Genomic DNA, 21586 nt, shown 5'->3' with positions numbered 1-21586 from the left:
AAATGAATATGACCTCTAACTAAGGGTGGAAACAGGCCAGGCCAAGCCAGGCTTTGCTCTTAACAGGCCAGGCCTGTTTTGGAGCCTATTGGCCTGAGCCTGGCCTGTGGCCTGTTACAGGCTTATTTTTCAGCCTGAGCCTGACCTGTGTAAAGGCCTGGCCTGGCCTGAAGCCTGTTAAAAGGCCTGTATTTTTAAAAAATTCAAATTATAATTATTATTTTTTTTAAAAAGCTAAGATTAAAAAAAACGTACATAATAATTAAATTTTTAGTCTTATCTTTTATTTAAATTTTAGTATCATAAGTACTATTTTAAATCTTAATTATAATTTATAAGAATGTTATTGAAAACTAATTGTAATTATATGTTAAAATTTAGAATAAGACTACGTTTAAGTACACACAAAAAATTAAAATTAAGACAAATAAATAAAGAGGAAAAAAACTAATTTTATAATGAATAAAGAGGATATCATACTTAAATTAACATAATACGTAAGTTAGTTAATTTATCATTCTTGAAACAAAATTTTTCTTTCCTATTTTTTTTAATATTTTAAGATTTAAAAATCACATTATTTATTAATATTATTATTTTAAATTATATTTTTATCTTCACTTGTCATCTAAACTTCAAAATCTAAGAAAAGATTAAGCTATTAACTATATATTAAAATTAAAAAATAAATTAAAAGAGCACATTAACAACAATAGCGTTAATTAATTTTTATATATATTATAATTATAAATTCTTAACAGGCCCAGGCTGGCCTAACAGGCTTAACAGGCTTTTTAAAAAGCCTAAGCCTGGCCTGTTTAACTAAACAGGCCTTCAAACAGGCCTGAGCCTGTCTTTTTTGGGAAACAGGCCAGGCCAGGCCAGGCCAAATACAGGCCAGGCCATAGGCCCCTGACAGGCCGCCTGGCCTGTTTCCACCCCTACCTCTAACGCTTCGCTTCCACTTGTTTTCTCTCCTCTCCGGAACGTCATTGTGGGACATTTGTTGTTATATAGCGACTAGTTTTATTAATAAGCTACTATCTTGTCCCTTTTAAGTCATTTTTTTCTTTCATTGGTTCGAATATGAAATAATATTAGCTCCTAACTAGATTATTAATTTATGGAGATTAATAAGATTAGCTTAGTTAGTAATTATAAAAAAGATGTATGGGCTTCTTTAAAATGCCCCCTTTAACTATATATATTAAAACTACCTCATTAATAAAAATGAAATCCTCCTTTATTATGTGCAATACCTTAAAAAAATTATAAATTTAAAAAACAAAGTTAATTGGTATCTTACATTTAATACAAAACAAGAGATATGGAGTTTCAATGGCCCCTTTTCTGCCCTTTAGTTTTAACTCACTTTTCAAATGTTTTTTCTAATTTTTTTATTGTTAGATTTTACATAAATTGAGTGACATTTTGATATCTTATACATAAAACTCGATATAGTTTTAAATTTTTTATGATTTTTTAAAGAAAAAATCTTTTAGAATCGTCTGCTTTCTTTTTAATTTAGCTACAAATATTTTGAAAAATTGTTTAAAAAAAATCAAAATTGCGTGATTTTTTTCCTCACAAAATATCAAAATGTCATTTATATTATATAAATACCAATGATAAAAAGAAACAAGAAAAAATATTTGGGAAATGAGGAAAATCTTAGGGAAGGTGAGAGACAATTTCGTCACTCCCTCAACTAATTAAGTTCTGCATTTAAGGCTTGAGGGAGTCGATATACGCATATATCCATGACAAGATTTAATCATGAAATCAAAGTTAAATAGCATTCCTTTTAGTATATATCTATATATATGTATGAGTATGAGCTTGTCCTCATCATGTGTGCTCATGCTTTAGAGTGCCTTCGCAAACCCATTAACTGAGTTGTGAGGGCGAATGTGACAGAAAGCACAAAGATGGTGATGAAGCAGTATCAAGAAGAAGCAGCAGTACCAGTGAGTCCTATTGGACAATACTTCAACAGCTCTGTGCTCTGTATTTACGTTGTTGGCGTTTTGGAATTCGAGGTTCCTTTCGATGAATCACAAGCCATTCCTCTCCTGACGCGCCTCTTTCTTCCTGTCAATCCTCGCTTCTCCTCCATCATGGTCTTATTCCTTCTCTGTCTCTCTCTCTCTCTCTCTCTCTCTCTCTCATAATTGGAAGTAATTAAAAATTTGATTACGCTTTATATTTAACCGGCGGCAATAATAATATGTTGTTGATGGAGAGCAGGTTGAAGACATGAGTGGGAAGAAACAATGGGAGAAAGTGGAAGTCAACTTGAAAGATCATGTTAACATCCCTTCATTCCCTGAATGCGAGCCAGATGAATTATATGACAAGTATTTTTCGGATTACATGTCCAAAATAGCATCAGAGAAGCTTCCAGAGAACAGACCATTATGGGAAATTCACATCGTGAATTACCCTACAAGCAGTGCGGCAAGCAGCCTCATATTCAAACTCCACCACGCTCTTGGAGATGGCTACTCTCTGATGGGTGCTCTTCTTTCTTGTCTTCAAAGAGCCGACGATCCCTCACTTCCCTTGCCTTTCCCTCCCCTCAAACCTGCAAAATCTCATCGCAAAAGCTTCTTCAACAGATTTTCTTTGGCCATGTCATCAGCCTTCCATACTTTCGCTGATTTTTGGGGGAGCATATCGAAGAGCAGTGTCAATGAAGATGACCAAACACCAATCAGGTCTGGAATTGAAGGACCTGAGATTCCTCCATTCACTGTATCAACCTTGGAATTCTCCCTTGACCAAATCAAACTCGTCAAGTCCAGGCTAATTGGAGCGGTCCGTCGATGTTTTTTCTTAGATATGCGTGCGCGTACGTGTGTTTTAGCTTACATATATCTATATACTCTTAATCACTTATCGTTCTTCGGTTTGCATTTAATATACAGACAATAAATGACGTGATTACTGGGGTTATTTTCTTTGGGATTCGCTTGTACATGCAAGACGTAGACATCAAATCCAGGGCCGCAAACTCCACTGCGTTGGTGCTGATGAACACAAGAAACATCGAAGTCTATCAATCTGTCGATGACATGCTCAAGTCTAAGGCCTCTTGGGGGAACCATATTTCCTTCTTCCATGTGCCGATTCCAAAGTTAGAAGATGATAGGATTTCAAATCCACTAGAATTCATCTGGGAAGCACACAATATAATCATCAGGAAGAAACAATCCGCGGCCGTTCTCCTCGCCGGCATGCTTCTCGAAATGAAGAGAAAATGGAAAGGATATGAGGTTCGTATGGATACATCTCATTAAATTAAATATGGTGTCTACTTAAGTAACATCTGTATATAATCACAGATTACATGAACAAACATATATTATAGAGCTTTAAGGTTGAATAAATGGAGAATGGCATTTAGGTGATTGGGTCCTCGAATCGTTAACATTTTGGTCCCTATTTGGAGGGGGGGGGGGAGTGTTCAACATATTACAGTTGTCAATATTATTTTGGGGTCGGTTTGGTATGAGAAAAAATGAGAAAAGGGAAAGGGAGAGAAAATTTTAATAATTCGATTTAAAAAAATTTTTTAAAAAAATAAGGTCAAAAGCTTTTAATTAATTTTTATTACCATTTTATATTACTTCTGCTCTTTATTGAGATTTTAAAACCCTACTTCTCCAATTTTTTAAATATAGCCTATTAAAATTTCTTTTCCCTCTCCTTCCCTCCATTTCCCTCATATCAAACACTACCTTAAGAAACTAAATTAGAATGTCAAATAATTACCCGACCCGACTATCATTCTTCGTATACGTACCAAATCATTCTTTCTCGCCTTAAAAAAGTAACATCAAATCAAATTGGGTATGGTTGGAGCTAAGAAATGTTTTCTTTTTCGCCTTTCAATAATAATTACATGGCTGATAGCTAGATATGTCAAACCTATAGTATTGTGATTAAATTTGCTCTCATGCCATGATATCTGGTATGTTGCCGTTATCATCACTTCTATAGTAACTAGCACTGACTCCTTTTGTCTTAATTACAGGGTAAAGTTTTAAAAATTATTTGATCCTAAATATACCGTATGATATAATTGATATAATTAGAACTGAAAAGAGTACATGAAGAAGCTCTCTTTACATGAGGCAGATAATTAATTGAGAATTTATTATTTTTGTTGCACGTCTTCACTTAGAATTTTAAATATGGAACGCTTGTTTATTTGTTTACTCTCTTCTCCCATCCAAAGATAATTGTTCCAAGCTTTGGGGACGTCACCGGTTCAATTCCGAGCGTCTGCAGACTGTAGGGTCTTTCCTATGAGAAAGGAAAACAGATATGTGTGTGTGTGATTAAAAAAAAAAAAAAGTACATATATAACCACCAATTAATGCCTTGAACGTTGTTCGGGGAATGGCATCATTATTTTTTTTGGAAAAGACAAAATATTGTAATAATGTCTCTCAAAATCTGATAATTACTTTGAAGTCCTAAAAAGACTTGACTGAAATAATAAAAAAAACTTGAAAAGATTGTTGCTCCTAATACAGAAAAAAAATGCTAAAAAGGTACGGTTGTAAATATAAGCCACGATAATTGTTATTGTAGCTTGTAATAGTCCTCAATGTTGTTGATTCACTTGTGAATTTATTTGTTGATATAAATTTTTAAAAAATATAATTTCAAGTTACATAATAAAAAATATATTGACATATTTTGTGAACTAATATTTTTTATGATAATGGTGATATAATATTGTTATTAAAAGTCAATTATTAGCTATGATATGAAGAGCTATTTAATGACAAGTAATTTCATAATTTTATATAAGTGATAATTGACTTTTAATAACAATGTTTCATCACATTATCATTAAAAAGTGCTAGTCTACAAGATATTTTAATACTACTTCTCATTATATAATTTGAAATCACTTTTTTTCAATCTTATGTTGCAAAATAAATTAACAAGTGAACCAGTAATATTGACAATTATCAAAGTCTATATTAATAACTTTCTCTTTTCAGTACTTTTTCTGTACTAGCGTTAATAAAATCTTCTTAACATTTTTATTATTGCAGTGAAATCCCTTTAAAATTTTGAAAGCAATTATTAAAGTTCTCAAAACTTTTTTGCGGTATTTTATTTTTTGTGAGACCCCAACACAGTTCCCTCTTCTTTTCTTTTTTTTTAATCGAATGCCTCAACTACAAAAACGAGACGCGCCATTGAAATCGGACGTGACAAGTGAATTAAAATGGATTCAACTAATATTGTAAGAGACAGGTCAAAAACGAATAATGTGAGAGAGAATGCCCATCTGTAGTTCTGCACTGCAGGCCTGAAGGACATAGTTCATTCAATTTTTTGCTCTATTCCTTTTTTTTTTTTTTAATTTCGGGTAAGGACGCGCTCATCATTTCAAATTATTGTTACAGGTACACCCACCCACCTAAAATATTTAATTAGAGTGCAATTTTATTTCCATATAATTAATGTGCTTCAATTTCTTCCGTCCACTAAAAGTATGTTTGGCTCAATGAGAGAAAGGAGAGGGGAGGGTTTTAATGGAGGAAAGGGAGGGGAGGGAGTGGAAGGATTTTATATTATTTTGTTTGGATTTATAAAAAAAGAGGGGAGGGGAGGGAAAAATATTTTAATATGGACAATTTTGCTCTTGTTTTATTTAAGACGTGAGCATAATGGTCACAACATGGCAAAATATAGACATAATGGTCACAACATGACAAAATATGAGCATAATAGTCATAATATGACAAAATATTGCTATTTCCCTCCAAATACTCCCAATTTTGGAGGGGAGGTTGAAGAGGGAAGGGGAGGGGAAATTTTAAAAATTTTTCCCTCCCCTTCTAAAATTTGTGTGTTGCCAAACAAGGGGAAATAATTAAAATCCCTCCCTTTCCCTCCCATCCCTTCCAAATCCCTCATACCAAACACACCATAAGAGTGTACCAACCGGACATTTATTTTTACTAGATAAGCAATGTATATTTGTAAAAATAATGACACAGAAGCATAGAAAAGTCAGCTGTGCAATTTTTTTTTTTTTTGCAGAGATAAAACGATCTCCATCTCAAATAAACCAATGTTTAGGCTCTTCTTCTTTTTTTTTTAATTTCGGGTAAGGACGCAGTCATCATTTCAAATTATTTTACAGGTACACCCACCCACCTAAAATATTTAATTAGAGTGCAATTTTGTACCAACCGGACATTTATTTTTACTAGATAAGCAACGTATATTTGTAAAGATAATGACACAGAAGCATAGAAAAGCCAGCTGTGCAAATTTGTTCTTTTTGCAGAGATAAAACGATCTCCATCTCAAAATAAACCAATGTTTAGGCTCTTCTTCTTGTTTTTTTTTTTTTTGACCAGCAATGTTTAGGCTCTTCAAAACACGTGAGAAGGCCCAATTGAACGAGAACTGGATGACAAAATCAGCGGCCTGCGTGCGAGGAAAAGCCACCCGGGTAGTTCGTTTTTTGAGGGAAAAAAAAGAGAATTATAATTAAGTCCCAAAAAAATTATTTTTTAAAATTTATTGACAAATTTAAAGATAAGAAATAACAAAAGATTCAAATTAATCACTTATTATTAAAAAATTTTAGTAAATAAATTTCTTCTTTAAGACTTTTTCGATGATTCTATGGAGAAATTCTCGTGTGCAGCCGGAACACCATATCATCTGCCCATAAAATGACAACACATTGATAGATGTTAACTTGGCGGCACCTTTTGGCTTTTTGTAGAGGTAGAAATATGAGCGGACTCTATATAACCAAAATTTAAAAATATTCTAATTTACTATTTCTGACTCTTAAATCAACAGGGATTTGCATTGGGTGCTCATCAGTTTTGATGAGCACCTAATGCTCATCAGATCTGGACCGTCCAGATCTGATTTGGATGGTCCAGATCTGATTTTATTTTATTTTTATTTTTTTAAATAATTATTTTTAATAGATATAGGATAAAAATAAAGATAATCTCTTAACTATCATTCTTTAAAAATATAGTTTTTTCTATTTTAAAATAATTATTTAAAAATATTAAATCTGGACCGTCCAGATTATTATCTGGAGGGTCCAGATTGCTCATCAGGTGATGAGCACCAAATGGGGACCCAATCAACAGACTTAGGATCGGCTCATAAGCTTTTGGTCAGTTTAAGAAAGAAAAATTACTTTTCATATTTCTTATTATTAAAAAATTTTAGTAAATAAATTTCTTCTTAAGACTTTTTCGATGATTCTCCAAAAAAAAAAAAAAGGCACCTGATATGGAGAAATTCTCGTGTGCAGCCGGAACACCATTCATCTGCCATAAAATGACAACACATTGATAGATGTTAACTTGGCGGCACCTTTTTGGCTTTTTGTAGAGGTAGAAATATGAGCGGACTCTATATAACCAAAATTTTAAAAATATTCTAATTTACTATTTCTGACTCTTAAATCAACAGGGATTTGCATTGGGTGCTCATCAGTTTTGATGAGCACCTAATGCTCATCAGATCTGAACCGTCCAGATCTGATTTGGATGGTCCAGATCTGATTTTATTTTTATTTTTATTTTTTTAAAATAATTATTTTAATAGATATAGGATAAAAAATAAAGATAATCTCTTAACTATCATTCTTTAAAAATATAGTTTTTTCTATTTTAAAATAATTATTTAAAAATATTAAATCTGGACCGTCCAGATTATTATCTGGAGGGTCCAGATTGCTCATCAGGTGATGAGCACCAAATGGGGACCCAATCAACAGACTTAGGATCGGCTCATAAGCTTTTGGTCAGTTTAAGAAAGAAAATTACTTTTCATATTTCTTACTTTTTTTAATTAAAAAATCAAATAAACTAATAAAATTATTAATAAAAGACATAAATATGAATAAAATTAAGTCACAAATACCAAATATCATCATACATAAACATCTATCAACATTTAAAACATTTATTATCAAGATAATTAGAATTAATTACACACAGGTCTCTAGAAATTTTAAAATCATTTCACAATTTCTAAGGATTTGAATGTAATTTTCCCTTTAATGAATGAATGAGGTAAGGGGCCCCTATGGCCCTATGAGCGTCTTTGTACTTTGTTTTCCCCCATCCCCCGTGAGCATCATTTGAACATCCTTTACTACTTATGACTTGGTTGGAGTTTTATTTTGAACAGATTTTTAAATAAGTTTATGTAAATAGAGATAATTTTTTTTTACATACTTATCTCATGTTCTGCAAATCACGTTTGAAAAACTACTTACAAATCAATCCAAACAAGTCCTTGGCCACTTATTTTTATTAAAATGAAATCAACTACTTCTCTAATCTTATTTATAAGATAGAAAGAAAATTTTTTTAGTCTTGTTTGTAAATTATTTCATTAAATTTTTATCATAAATATACCATATTATCCTTCATTTACTATAATGTAGTTTTTTTTACAAATATAAATATTAAATAAAGATAGAATTAAAAAATTGTTATATTTTAATAAAAAAGTTGATAGAATTTAAATTTTTTTTATTTATATAAAACATATTAAAAATACCATATAAAGAATACCCACCATTTTTAATATTGGTCCCCATAAAATGAAGGGAATCAGCACCCGCCCCCACAACCCCCACCGACTCCATAAATGAGATTAATTTCAACGTTTTGATAGATTTTATGGCAATAAGATTTTTTATTTGGGACCTGCATGTAATTCTTTAAAATTTTAGTTCTTTTCATGTGTATTTTATTAGGATTATTCAACCCTATCATGTTCCAACGTTTCGTCCCTTTCCCAACTAATTTGATACGGGAGATAGGATAGGACACAGGATAAAAATATTCTGTTCCAATCTCATCCTGATATATTGTTTTTCTTTTATTTTTTATAAATTTATCTGATTTGTTACTACAATTACATTATAATAATATTCATAAATTGTTATTTTGATTGTTTATTTACAAATTGTTTTCTATGAGTTACGTGATATTCTTTTTAATGAACATTTAAGTTTGTTTATTTTTGTTTCTTAACATTACAAAAAACATTTTTTCCTTTGCTGATTTTTAATTACTGCCAATTTTTTTAATTTTTATATAGTTTTTATTATGAGTCTTTATACCTTATGTATAGGTAGTTTTCAAATTAAAAAAAATAAAAAATTACAAAAATACAAAAAAAAGGGGATATTCCAGTCCCATTTTGGCTATATCCTATCCCGTCTCGTTGGCAAGGGACTAGACTAGATACGGTCCGTCTTTTCTTATAAACACCTCTATATTTTATGATTTTTTTAAAAAAATTATAAATAGGTTTTAAAGGAAGAATATATTTGTAATTAAGTATCACAAATTTCAAAACTATTATGATGTTTGTATTTGTAATAAAATCATAAAACTTATAATTCTACCTAATGAAAAATCATAGGTAGCTGGCAAAAAAAGATCCTAGGTAAATTTCAACTATTTCTTCTTACCTATATATTTTTTTTTTTTGGTGATACAAAGCCCAGACTCATAAAACGCTTAAATTAGAGATTCTAGGGGGCCGACATAAGCCATCAATATCTTCCTGCAGAATATTCAAGACTTCACACGGAGGAGAGCTCCAGATCATTCTTTCCTCTGGTTGTTCCATACCCAATTTAGCCAACCGGTCCGCACATCTGTTTCCTTCTCTATATACGTGGCTAATAGACACATCCCAGTCTCTGTTGAGTATTTCTGTCAACCTCACAGATATGCTGTAGTTTCCTTCTAGTCTTTTTGTCGTTCTTAACTCATCTACAATTTGCTTGGCATCGCATTCCACTTCTATTTTTCTGAATCCCAATTCCCAACAAAGTCGTAGTCCTTCATATATACTCCATGCCTCAACTTGTTTAATATTATCCACCGGTAGCCTTGTGGCATATCCATGTAGCCATTCCCCACAGTCTCCCCTTATTACTCCTCCACATCCTACGCTGTAGCCTGAAGTTATGGTTGCATCTGTGTTGAGTTTACACCATCCTTTGTTTGGTGGTTTCCAGGCAACGTATACTCACTCCCATCATCTTACCTATATTTTAGTTTCAAGTGGCCGACACTTTTAAGAGACAGCTAGACAGGGAAATAAATAATTTCATTTAAAGTATAAATTATTTAGCAAAATGTCCCCCGCCTGTATATGACTGTGGCCCATATTTATTCCCCACATCCTTCATCTTGTTATCTGTCTATGCTTGAGCTCCTTTGCAACCCCACGAAATAATTGAGCTGTGATGAAACAGTATCAACAAGAAGAAGAAGAAGAGAGTCCTGTGGAAGAAGCTTCCAGAGAAAGGAGGCCGTTTTGGGAAATTCACATCGTCTCATGTTCAAACTCCGCCACGCTCTTGATGATGGTTTATTCTCTAATGGGCGCATGCTCTTGTTTCTTAGATCTGATTTGATACGAAGTATTGAAAATGAGGAATTGAGATTGGAATTGTAATTGAAAAAAATCATTGAAATAATACTTAACATCAATAATTACTTATTATATGAGAATAGGCAAACCCATAGAAGTGGGATTGGGAAATACTACTTCCCTCCATAGTATTCTCCAATCCAACATATATAGGTTTGGCTAATCTCATATAACAACTAGTTTCTTATACTAAACACTTTTTTAATATATTTTCTCAATTACAATCTCAATCTTAATCCCTCATTTTTAATACTTCCTACTAAACGTAATCTTAACATCTTCAAAATCTGACAGCAAAAGCTTCTTCAAACAGATTTTCTTTGGTCATGTCATTAGCCCACAATACTTTCGCCTATACATGCTGAATTCTAAGGCCAAGGGCCAGGGAAGAATCATTTTTCCTTCTTGCACGTGCCCATTCTAAAGCTGGAAAAATAATATTAGCTCCTAACTAGATTATTAATTTATGGAGATTAATAACATTAGCTTAGTTAGTAATTTATAAAAAATATGTATGGGTTTCTCTAAATTAATGCCCCCTTTAACTATATATATTAAAACTACCTCATTAATAAAAGTTAAATCCTCCTTTATTATGTGCAATACCTTGAAAAAATTATAAATTTAAAAAACAAAGTTAATTGGTATCTTACATTTAATACAAAACAAGAGATATGGAGTTTCAATGGCCCCTTTTCTGCCCTTCAGTTTTAACTCACTTTTCAAATGCACTTTTCAAATGCTTTTTCTAATTTTTTTTGTCTTTAGATTTTACATAAACTGAGTGACATTTTGATATCTTATAGATAAAACTCGATATAGTTTTAAATTTTTTATGATTTTTTAAAGAAAAAATTTTAGAATCCTGTACTTTCTTTTTAATTTAGCTACAAATCTTTTGAAAAATTGTTAAATACCAATGATAAAAAGAAACAAGAAAAAATATCTGGGAAATGAGGAAAATCTTAGGGAAGGGGAGAGACAATTTCGTCACTCCCTCAACTAATTAAGTTCTGCATTTAAGGCTTGAGGGAGTCGATATACGCATATATCCATGCCAAGATTTAATCATGAAATCAAAGTTAAATAGCATTCCTTTTAGTACATATCTATATATATGTAGGTATGAGTATGAGCTTGTCCTCATCGTGTGCTCATGCTTTAGAGTGCCTTCGCAAACCCATTAACTGAGTTTTGATGGCGAATGTGACAGAAAGTACAAAGATGGTGATGAAGCAGTACCAAGAAGAAGCAGCAATACCAGTGAGTCCTACTGGACAATACTTCAACAGCTCTGTGCTCTGTATTTACGTTCTTGGCGTTTTGGAATTCGAGGTTCCTTTGGATGAATCACAAGCCATTCCTCTCCTCAAGCGCCTCTTTCTTCCTGTCAATCCTCGCTTCTCCTCCATCATGGTCTTAATCCTTCTCTGTCTCTCTCTCTCTCTCTCTCTCTCTCTCTCTCATAATTGGAAGTAATTAAAAATTTGATTACGCTTTATATTTAACCGGCGGCAATAATAATATGTTGTTGATGGAGAGCAGGTTGAAGACATGAGTGGGAAGAAACAATGGGAGAAAGTGGAAGTCAACTTGAAAGATCATGTTAACATCCCTTCATTCCCTGAATGCGAGCCAGATGAATTATATGACAAGTATTTTTCGGATTACATGTCCAAAATAGCATCAGAGAAGCTTCCAGAGAACAGACCATTATGGGAAATTCACATCGTGAATTACCCTACAAGCAGTGCGGCAAGCAGCCTCATATTCAAACTCCACCACGCTCTTGGAGATGGCTACTCTCTCATGGGTGCTCTTCTTTCTTGTCTTCAAAGAGCCGACGATCCCTCACTTCCCTTGCCTTTCCCTCCCCTCAAACCTGCAAAATCTCATCGCAAAAGCTTCTTCAACAGATTTTCTTTGGCCATGTCATCAGCCTTCCATACTTTCGCTGATTTTTGGGGGAGCATATCGAAGAGCAGTGTCAATGAAGATGACCAAACACCAATCAGGTCTGGAATTGAAGGACCTGAGATTCCTCCATTCACTGTATCAACCTTGGAATTCTCCCTTGACCAAATCAAACTCGTCAAGTCCAGGCTAATTGGAGCGGTCCGTCGATGTTTTTTCTTAGATATGCGTGCGCGTACGTGTGTTTTAGCTTACATATATCTATATACTCTTAATCACTTATCGTTCTTCGGTTTGCATTTAATATACAGACAATAAATGACGTGATTACTGGGGTTATTTTCTTTGGGATTCGCTTGTACATGCAAGACGTAGACATCAAATCCAGGGCCGCAAACTCCACTGCGTTGGTGCTGATGAACACAAGAAACATCGAAGTCTATCAATCTGTCGATGACATGCTCAAGTCTAAGGCCTCTTGGGGGAACCATATTTCCTTCTTCCATGTGCCGATTCCAAAGTTAGAAGATGATAGGATTTCAAATCCACTAGAATTCATCTGGGAAGCACACAATATAATCATCAGGAAGAAACAATCCGCGGCCGTTCTCCTCGCCGGCATGCTTCTCGAAATGAAGAGAAAATGGAAAGGATATGAGGTTCGTATGGATACATCTCATTAAATTAAATATGGTGTCTACTTAAGTAACATCTGTATATAATCACAGATTACATGAACAAACATATATTATAGAGCTTTAAGTATGAGTGTTGAATAAATGGAGAATGGCATTTAGGTGATTGGGTCCTCGACTCCTCCACAAAGGAGTGAAGGGAATCGTTAACATTTTGGTCCCTATTTGGAGGGGGGGGAGTGTTCAACATATTACAGTTGTCAATATTATTTTGGGGTCGGTTTGGTATGAGAAAAAATGAGAAAAGGGAAAGGGAGAGAAAATTTTAATAATTCGATTTAAAAAATTTTTTTAAAAAAATAAGGTCAAAAGCTTTTAATTAATTTTTATTACCATTTTATATTACTTCTCCTCTTTATTGAGATTTTAAAACCCTACTTCTCCAATTTTTTAAATAGAGCCTATTAAAATTTTTTTCCCTCTCCTTCCCTCCATTTCCCTCATATCAAACACTACCTTGAGAAACTAAATTAGAATGTCAAATAATTACCCGACCCGACTATCATTCTTCGTATACGTACCAAATCATTCTTTTCTCGCCTTAAAAAAGTAACATCAAATCAAATTGGGTATGGTTGGTGCTAAGAAATGTTTTCTTTTTCACGTTTCAATAATAATTACATAGCTGATAGCTAGATATGTCAAACCCATAGTATTTTGTGTGATTAAATTTGCTCTCATGCCATGATATCTGGTATGTTGCCGTTATCATCACTTTTATAGTAACTAGCACTGACTCCTTTTGTCTTAATTACAGGGTAAAGTTTTAAAAATTAATTTGATCCTAAATATACCTTATGATATAATTAGAACTGAAAAGAGTACATGAAGAAGCTCTCTTTACATGAGGCAGATTATTATTTTTGCAGGCAGTAGCTAAGCACATGTACGATACAATGTCAAAATCGAGTTTGGCAATAACTAACCTAATCGGACCATCACAAAAAATATCTTTAGCTAACCATCCCGTCAAAGGCTTGTATTTCACATCTGTCGGGGTTCCTCAGGTATTTATATATTTAGTTATTTATTTTTCTATTCAATGCATTGATCAGTTTAAACTTAAAACATGTTCAGAACATTTATTCTCTTGTTGTCATTGTGAAATTTGGTCTCCCCAAAACCCAAAACAGACATGATTTTCTGAATGAATCCTACCCTAAATTGATGTGCCAATGCCTCTAGCTAATTGAATTTTATGGGTTACAGAGCCTTCAGATGTCAGTAATGAGCTACAATGGCGTTCTGAGAGTGTCCCTGCAGACAGAAAAATATTTCATAGATGAACACAAACTGAAATCCTCCCTCGAAAGTGCCTTTGAGATTATACTCAATGCAGCCATGGAGATTCCTCGACAAACCAAAAATTAGAATTAGCCTGAACGACTAAAATTCATCAGCCTGCAAGCTCAAGCTATAATGTTTCCCAGATTTATCTATTGTTCATCATTGGTTGCACGTCTTCACTTAGAATTTTAAATATGGAACGCTTGTTTATTTGTTTACTCTCTTCTCGCATCCAAAGATAATTGTTCCAACCCTTGATGGATTCTGCAATTACGTACATGATTTATTTTTGCTGCTGTTCTTAATTGAATTTCTAAGTTCACAAAACTCAAAGCTTTGTGCTTTCTTTCCCTTACATATTTTCCTTTTTCTTTTTGCCCAAAACTTTATTTAAAAGAGCATCGAAATTTGTTGTGCAAAATTAAAAACATTAACTGATCAGATAAAGATAAAACGTACGTAACCGCCAGCCACAACTCGTTAGGCTTAATGGCACACAGTCCTCAAGCTTTGGGGACGTCACCGGTTCAATTCCGCGCGTCTGTAGACTGTAGGGTCCTTCCTATGAGAAAGGAAAACAGATATGTGTGTGTGTGATTTAAAAAAAAAAAAAAGTATATATATAACCACCAATTAATGCCTTGAACGTTGTTCGGTGAATGGCATCATTATTTTTTGGGAAAGACAAAATATTGTAAAAATGTCCCTTAAAATCTGATAATTACTTTGAAGTCCTAAAAGGACTTGACTGAAATAATAAAAAAAACTTGAAAAGATTGTTGCTCCTAATACATAAAAAAAAATGCTAAAAAGGTACGGTTGTTAATATAGGCCACGATAATTGTTATTGTAGGCTTTAATAGTTGTCAATATTGCTAATTCACTTGTTAATTTATTTGTTGATATAAATTTTTAAAAAATATAATTTCAAGTTACATAATAAGAAATAACATTGACGTATTTTGTGAACTAATATTTTTTTATGATAATGTGATGTAATATTGTTATTAAAAGTCAATTATTAGTTATGATATGACGAGCTAATTAATGACAAGTAATTTCATAATTTTATATAAGTGATAATTGACTTTTAATAACAATGTTCTATCACATTATCATTAAAAAGTGCTAGTCTACAAGATATTTCAATACTACTTTTCATTATATAATTTGAAATCACATTTTTTCACACTTATATCACTGGATAAATTGACAAATGAACCAATAATATTAATAATTATTACAGTTTATATTAACAACTTTCTCTTTTCAACACTTTTTCTGTACTAGGGTTAATAAAATCTTTTTAACATTTTTATTATTCCAGTCAAATCCCTTTAGAATTTCAAAGCAATTATCAAATTTCTGAAAACCTTTTTGCAGTATTTTATTTTTTGTGAGAACTCAATACAATTCTCTCTCTGTTTTTTTTTATCGAATGCCTCAACTACAAAAAGGACACGCACCAGTGAAATGGGACGTGACAAGTGAACTGAAATGGATTCAACTAACAATGTAAGAGACAGGTCAAAAAAGCTAATAATGTAAGAGAGAATGCCCATCTGCAGTTCTGCGCTGCAGGCCTGAAGGACATACTTTATTCAGTTTTTTGCTCTATTCCTCTTTTTTTTTTTTTTTTAATTTCGGGTAAGGACGTGCTCATCATTTCAAATCATTTTGACAGGTACACCCGCCCACCTGAAATATTTAATTAGAGTGCAATTTTATTTCCATATAATTAATGTGCTTCAATTTCTTCCCTCCACTAAGAGTGTACCAACCGGCCATTTATTTTTACTAGATAAGCAATGTATATTTGTAAAGATAATGACACGGAGGCATAGAAAAGCCAGCTGTGCAATTTTTTTTTTTCAGAGATAAAACGATCTCCATCTCAAATAAACCAATTTTAGGCTCTTCATTTTTTTTACCAGCAATGTTTAGGCTCTTCAAAACACGTGAGAAGACCCAATTGAACGAGAACCGGATGACAAAATCAGCGGCCTGCGTGCGAGGAAAAGCCACCCGGGTAGTTCGTTTGTTGGGGGAAAAAAAGAGAATTGTAATTAAGTCCCAAAAAAATTTAATTATTTTAAAATTTATTGACAAATTTAAAGATAAGAAATAACAACAGATTCAAATTAATCACTTATTATTAAAATTTTGTAGTAAATAAATTTCTTCTTGAAGACTTTTTCGATGGTTCTCCCCAAAAAGGCACCTGATATGGAGAAATTCTCGTGTGCAGCCGGAACACCATGTCATCTGCCCATAAAATGACAACAAATAGATGTCTCTATCATGTATGTCAAGTTGGCTGCACCTTTTTGACTTTTTGTAGAGGTAGTAGTATGGTCAGGTTCTGCAAGACCAAAATTTCAAAAATACTCTAATTTGTTATGCCCGACTTTTAAACCAATGGGCTTAGATCGGTCCGTAGGCTTTTGACCCATTTAAAAAAAAATTATTTTTCATATTTCTTACTTTTTTTATCAAAAAAATAAAAATAAACTAATAAAATTATTAATAAAAGACATAAATATGAATAAAATTAAGTCACAAATACAAAATATCATCATACATAAATATTTATCAACATCTAAAAACGTCTAAAGTATTTATTATCAAGATAACAACATCTAAAAGTTTCATCTGTGGTGTAAATATGCAATAAACAAACACAATCATTAATTTTTAAAATTTTGTTATCACTATAATCAATTACTCTTTTTTATAAGTATACTTTTATTTCGTAACAAAAATATCAAGTTTTTCTTCTTTATAGAAATTTTACTTTTAAATTTTACAATGTAGTTATTATTTTACTTTAGTTTGAGAAACATTGTTGTTGAAACTTATAATTTTTTAATTCAAATTATAGAATCACGAGTTATATAAATATAAAAATACTCTCTTGTCAAATATATATAGTTTAAAAATATTAATACATACTATAATCAAATCATTATTAAAATCTAAATTAACTCATTTTTAAAAATTTAATTAGACAAATTATTGTCTAAAACTAAATAAATCAAACCATTATGTGAAATTTAATTTTAAAATGATAATAATAACTAAAAATTTAAAATATCATTAACAATGTAAAAAAATTAATAATATTAAAATCATACAAAAAAAATTTTAAAAATAAAAAAATTAGAAAAAGACCTAGGCGGGCCAGTTCTCGCCCTATAGAACCAGTCTATTTAAGCCTTCGATTCTACCAGGCCAGTCTTATAGGTTCTGTTTTTTATTTGAGTGAAAAACTTTCAAATCTGACGCCTATAATTTTCGAGCCTAAACAGGCAGGTCGGCTCGTTTTCCTAACTTTAGCTTTTTTTGAGTCCAAATTTTTCCGCGCCGACTTTCCAAATCTACTGTTTGTCTCCCAGTTGTTTCCATGATCAACTCACAACTGACAAGTCCCACACGCATCTGTACGTCTCTTTTCTCTCGCATCTGCATACTGATCACGCCGTCCCCACTCTTCCTTCTGCCCCTTCCCAACCTACCCCTTTCTCATACAAATACATTTGCATATTTTCGGTTTTCTTTTTTCATTTGGATATTTCCACCCTTGGTTTATATTATTTACTTTGAAATTTAATTTATAAATTTTTGTATTTTTATTTAATTTTAAATTTAATTTGAATAAAAAGTAATAATATATTTAAATAATAATGATTAATAACTTATAGTTTGACATCATTTATGATTTTCAAAATAGTGTTTTTAGTCCCTGAAACCAAATCACTTCAAACACTAAAATTAAAATAAAGTGAAATTTCAAAAGGTAAAATAGTATTAACCCTTTTTCAAATTAAACAATTAAAAAAGAGATAATATCATAAGTTATTTATAAATTTTAAATGGGTTACATGTACATCTAACATTTTGAAGTATTTTCTTGTGTGCATGAGTGGTCAGTACCTTAAAGTATTATATATATTTTTGTCTTGATACTGAATGTACTGAAAAGTATTTTTAGATGTTAGCTGTGCAAACACAAAAAAAACCTTTAAAATACTGAGTATGAATTTCAGCGTATAATGGGTTTTTTGAAACCCTGTATGCGAAGACGAGGGCGACGGGGAGAATGCAATGGTCTGATTCTGGACGTTTTTCTGGAAACTTCAGAGGAGATCGACTTTTTTCCCTTCTAAGTGTGTGGCTGCCAAACTTTGATGGCCATTTACATCATCTCCAATAAACATCTAATAAAACAACAGGGCAAACTAGCGACTTACATTATTTATGTCATCTCCAAGATTCACACCTATAATCATTTTCCGAATAAAAAACCCTTCTTAGTAAATCAATTGAGAGCTTTCATGAGATTTCACCATAGCATAGAAGGAAGAATCAAACTTTACAGACGAGTCTCACCTCATAATAGATGCTTTTCCTCACATCCACGCCGCTCATTTTGTAGCCCAGTTCTCCCTGTCGTTTACAAAACCTAAACTTGGCATTACTTGTGGCGGAGATTGCTTCTTGGGAGAATTATAATCAAGTCTTATAGAAGGAAAAAAAAATTATAAAACAGATGTTGTTTTTGTTTCCTGTAGGACTTGTTATTACAGGCTGCTAAAGTTGTTATTAGGACTTTTTAGTAATTATTTCTCTTCTGCAGGACTTGATTGTAATTCTCCCTTGCTTTTTTTCACCAAAGAAAAACGTTGCACAGGTGGCTTTCTTATGCTTTAAGTGTCATTATTTTTTTAAAAAAAATGAATTGCCTATGTGGCAAAAATAAACGTCCCTTTGGTACACAATTAGTTAGGGGAAGAAAATAACAAATTGAACCAAATTAATTATATTAGAATAAAATTATACCAACAAATATTTTAAGATGTCAGGTGCATCTCTAAAAATAACTGAGTACTCCTTCGATCTTTAATATAGGATCCAATTGTTGAATTGGTTTTGATCTTAAATATAAGACCCATTTCTCATATTTATCAATTTTCTCTAAATTACCTCTATGGATATTCCCTCAACCATAATCAAATAAAAGAAAGGGATGGGGTATTAAGAAAGATAATTATGATATTTTAGGAAAAATGTGTCACTTTTTTTATAATTAACTAATTTATCTAACTTTTATAATCTAATCAAATTAGTTAAATAAATTTTATATTAAGAACTGAAAGAGTATTAAGTACCATCTTTATTTTTTTTGGGTTTTTGGTTGTAAGCTCCGAAGAGCCGAAAAGATTAAATGGACACGCAATATTGCAATTTAATGAATGAATGAGGTAAGGGGCCCCTACGGCCCTATGAGCGTCTTTCTTTTCCCCATCCCCTGTGAGCATCCTTTGAGCATCCTTTAGTACTTATGACTTGTTTGGACTTGCATTTTGAACAGATTTTTAAATAAATTTATATAAATCGAGATGAAATTTTTCTTATATACTTATCTCATATTCTGTAAATCACGTTTGAAAAACTACTTATAAATCAATCCAAACAAGCCCTTAGCCACTCATTTTTATTTTAAAATTTTATTAAAATAAAATCAACTACTTCTCTGATCTTATTTATAAGATAAAAATAATTTTTTTTTGGTCTTATTTGTAAATTATTTCATTAAATTTTTATCATGTAGTTTTTTTTTACAAATATATATATTAAATAAAGATAGAATTAAAAACTTGTTATATTTTAATAAAAAGTTGATAGAATTTGATTTTTTTAATTTATATAAAACATATTAAAAATACCTTATAAAGAATACCTACCATTTTTAATATTGGTCCCATAAAAGGAAGGGAGTCGGCACCCACCCCCACCCCCCACCCCAACCCCTATACCAACTCCATAAATGAGATTAATTTCAACGTTTTGATAGATTTTATGGCAATAAGATTTTTTATTTAGGACCTGCATGTAATTCTTTAAAATTTTAGTTCTTTTCATGTGTATTTTATTGGGAGTATTCAACCCTATCATGTTCCGACGTTTCGTCCCTTTCCCAATTAATTTGATACGGGAGATAGGACAGGACACATGATAAAAATATTCTGTTCCAATCTCATCCTAATATATTGTCTTTCTTTTTAATTTTTATAAATTTATTTGATTTATTACTACAATTACATTATAATAATATTTATAAATTTTTATTTTGATTGTTTATTTACAAATTGTTTTCTATGAGTTACGTGATATTCTTTTTAGTGAACATTTAAGTTTGTTTATTTTTGTTTCTTAACATTACAAAAGACATTGTTTCCTTTGCTGATTTTTAATTACTGCCAATTTTTTTCATTTTTATATGTTTTTATTATGAGTCTTTATACTTTATGTATAGGTAGTTTTCAAATTAAAAAATTACAAAAAAAAAAAGGGGGACATTCCTGTCCCATTTTGGCTATATCATGTCTCGTCTTGCTGGCACGGGACTAGACTAGATGCGGGAAAGAAAAGTTATCTCATCCCAATTACTAGGACGGGATCGTCATTTCCCGTCTTTTCTTATGAACATCTCTATATTTTATGATTTTTTTTGAAAAAAATTATAAATAGGTTTTAAAGGAAGAATATATTTGTAATTAAGTCTCACAAATTTCAAAACTATTATGATGCTTGAATTTGTAATAAAATCATAAAACTTATAATTCTACCTGATGAAAAATCATAGGTAGCTGGCGAAAAAAGATCCTAGGTAAATTTCAACTATTTCTCCTTACCTGTATTTTAGTTTCAAGTGGCCGACGTTTTTAAGAGACAGCTAGACAGGGAAATAAATAATTTCATTTAAAGTATAAATTATTTAGCAAAATGTCCCCCGCCTGTATATGCGTGTCAGCAACGTCGCTAGCAAGTACTAGTGGTGGTGGTGTTCCCACGATTCGCTAATTTAATACAGTACAGGATGTTATGATATTATACGGCGGGATGTTTTATCGGAAACAGTCTATGAATGTAATGTGTGGAATTATCATTTTAAACTTCCTAATCAAACATATGTTTATATTTATTTTGTAATCACTTTTTTTTATTTTATAACTATAAAATTCGAATAATAATAATAAAATTATCTAAAAGCACAATATAATTCAAGTTAATTTATGACTAATTATTCAAATTAATATTTAACAATTATTTAATTATTTTTATAATTATAAAAAATTAATTTAAATGCACAATTGATATTTTTTAATTAAAATTTTCAAATATTCATATGAGCAAAACACGCCTGATGCTTTTTT

The 21586-nt window shown here is 31.7% G+C and overlaps 2 protein-coding genes across 2 annotated transcripts; both read left to right on the top strand.

The window, feature by feature from the left end:
* Nucleotides 1–1791: 1791 nt before the first annotated feature.
* On the top strand, nucleotides 1792–3322 carry LOC114761284 (O-acyltransferase WSD1-like). Its single transcript, XM_028950621.1, has 3 exons — nucleotides 1792–2120; nucleotides 2248–2817; nucleotides 2928–3322. Exons 1-3 carry the CDS (start codon nucleotides 1929–1931, stop codon nucleotides 3297–3299), a joined length of 1134 nt encoding a protein of 377 aa, XP_028806454.1. The 5' UTR covers nucleotides 1792–1928; the 3' UTR covers nucleotides 3300–3322.
* An 8375-nt stretch (nucleotides 3323–11697) lies between these two features.
* On the top strand, nucleotides 11698–14527 carry LOC114761247 (O-acyltransferase WSD1). The gene is made up of 5 exons (XM_028950574.1): nucleotides 11698–11889; nucleotides 12019–12588; nucleotides 12699–13046; nucleotides 13952–14089; nucleotides 14292–14527. Exons 1-5 carry the CDS (start codon nucleotides 11698–11700, stop codon nucleotides 14451–14453), a joined length of 1410 nt encoding a protein of 469 aa, XP_028806407.1. The 3' UTR covers nucleotides 14454–14527.
* Nucleotides 14528–21586: the final 7059 nt, after the last annotated feature.

This window comes from Neltuma alba, unplaced genomic scaffold (genome assembly GCF_004799145.2).
Source record: "Neltuma alba isolate B1F8T4 unplaced genomic scaffold, ASM479914v2 tig00011113_pilon, whole genome shotgun sequence".
Lineage (NCBI taxonomy): Eukaryota > Viridiplantae > Streptophyta > Magnoliopsida > Fabales > Fabaceae > Neltuma > Neltuma alba.
Note: the sequence above shows the minus strand (reverse complement) of the source record. Positions and strands in the feature narration are given on the sequence as shown.

What these genes read in the sequence shown, in the direction of transcription:
- LOC114761284 (XM_028950621.1), top strand. Translation starts at nt 1,929, where the DNA reads ATGGTGATGAAGCAGTATCAAGAAGAAGCAGCAGTACCAGTGAGTCCT. An exon ending in CTCGCTTCTCCTCCATCATG is followed by an intron (nt 2,121 to 2,247) that starts GTCTTATTCCTT and finishes GATGGAGAGCAG; the next exon opens with GTTGAAGACATGAGTGGGAA. An exon ending in AGTCCAGGCTAATTGGAGCG is followed by an intron (nt 2,818 to 2,927) that starts GTCCGTCGATGT and finishes TTTAATATACAG; the next exon opens with ACAATAAATGACGTGATTAC.
- LOC114761247 (XM_028950574.1), top strand. Translation starts at nt 11,698, where the DNA reads ATGGTGATGAAGCAGTACCAAGAAGAAGCAGCAATACCAGTGAGTCCT. An exon ending in GAAAATGGAAAGGATATGAG is followed by an intron (nt 13,047 to 13,951) that starts GTTCGTATGGAT and finishes TTATTTTTGCAG; the next exon opens with GCAGTAGCTAAGCACATGTA. An exon ending in CATCTGTCGGGGTTCCTCAG is followed by an intron (nt 14,090 to 14,291) that starts GTATTTATATAT and finishes TATGGGTTACAG; the next exon opens with AGCCTTCAGATGTCAGTAAT.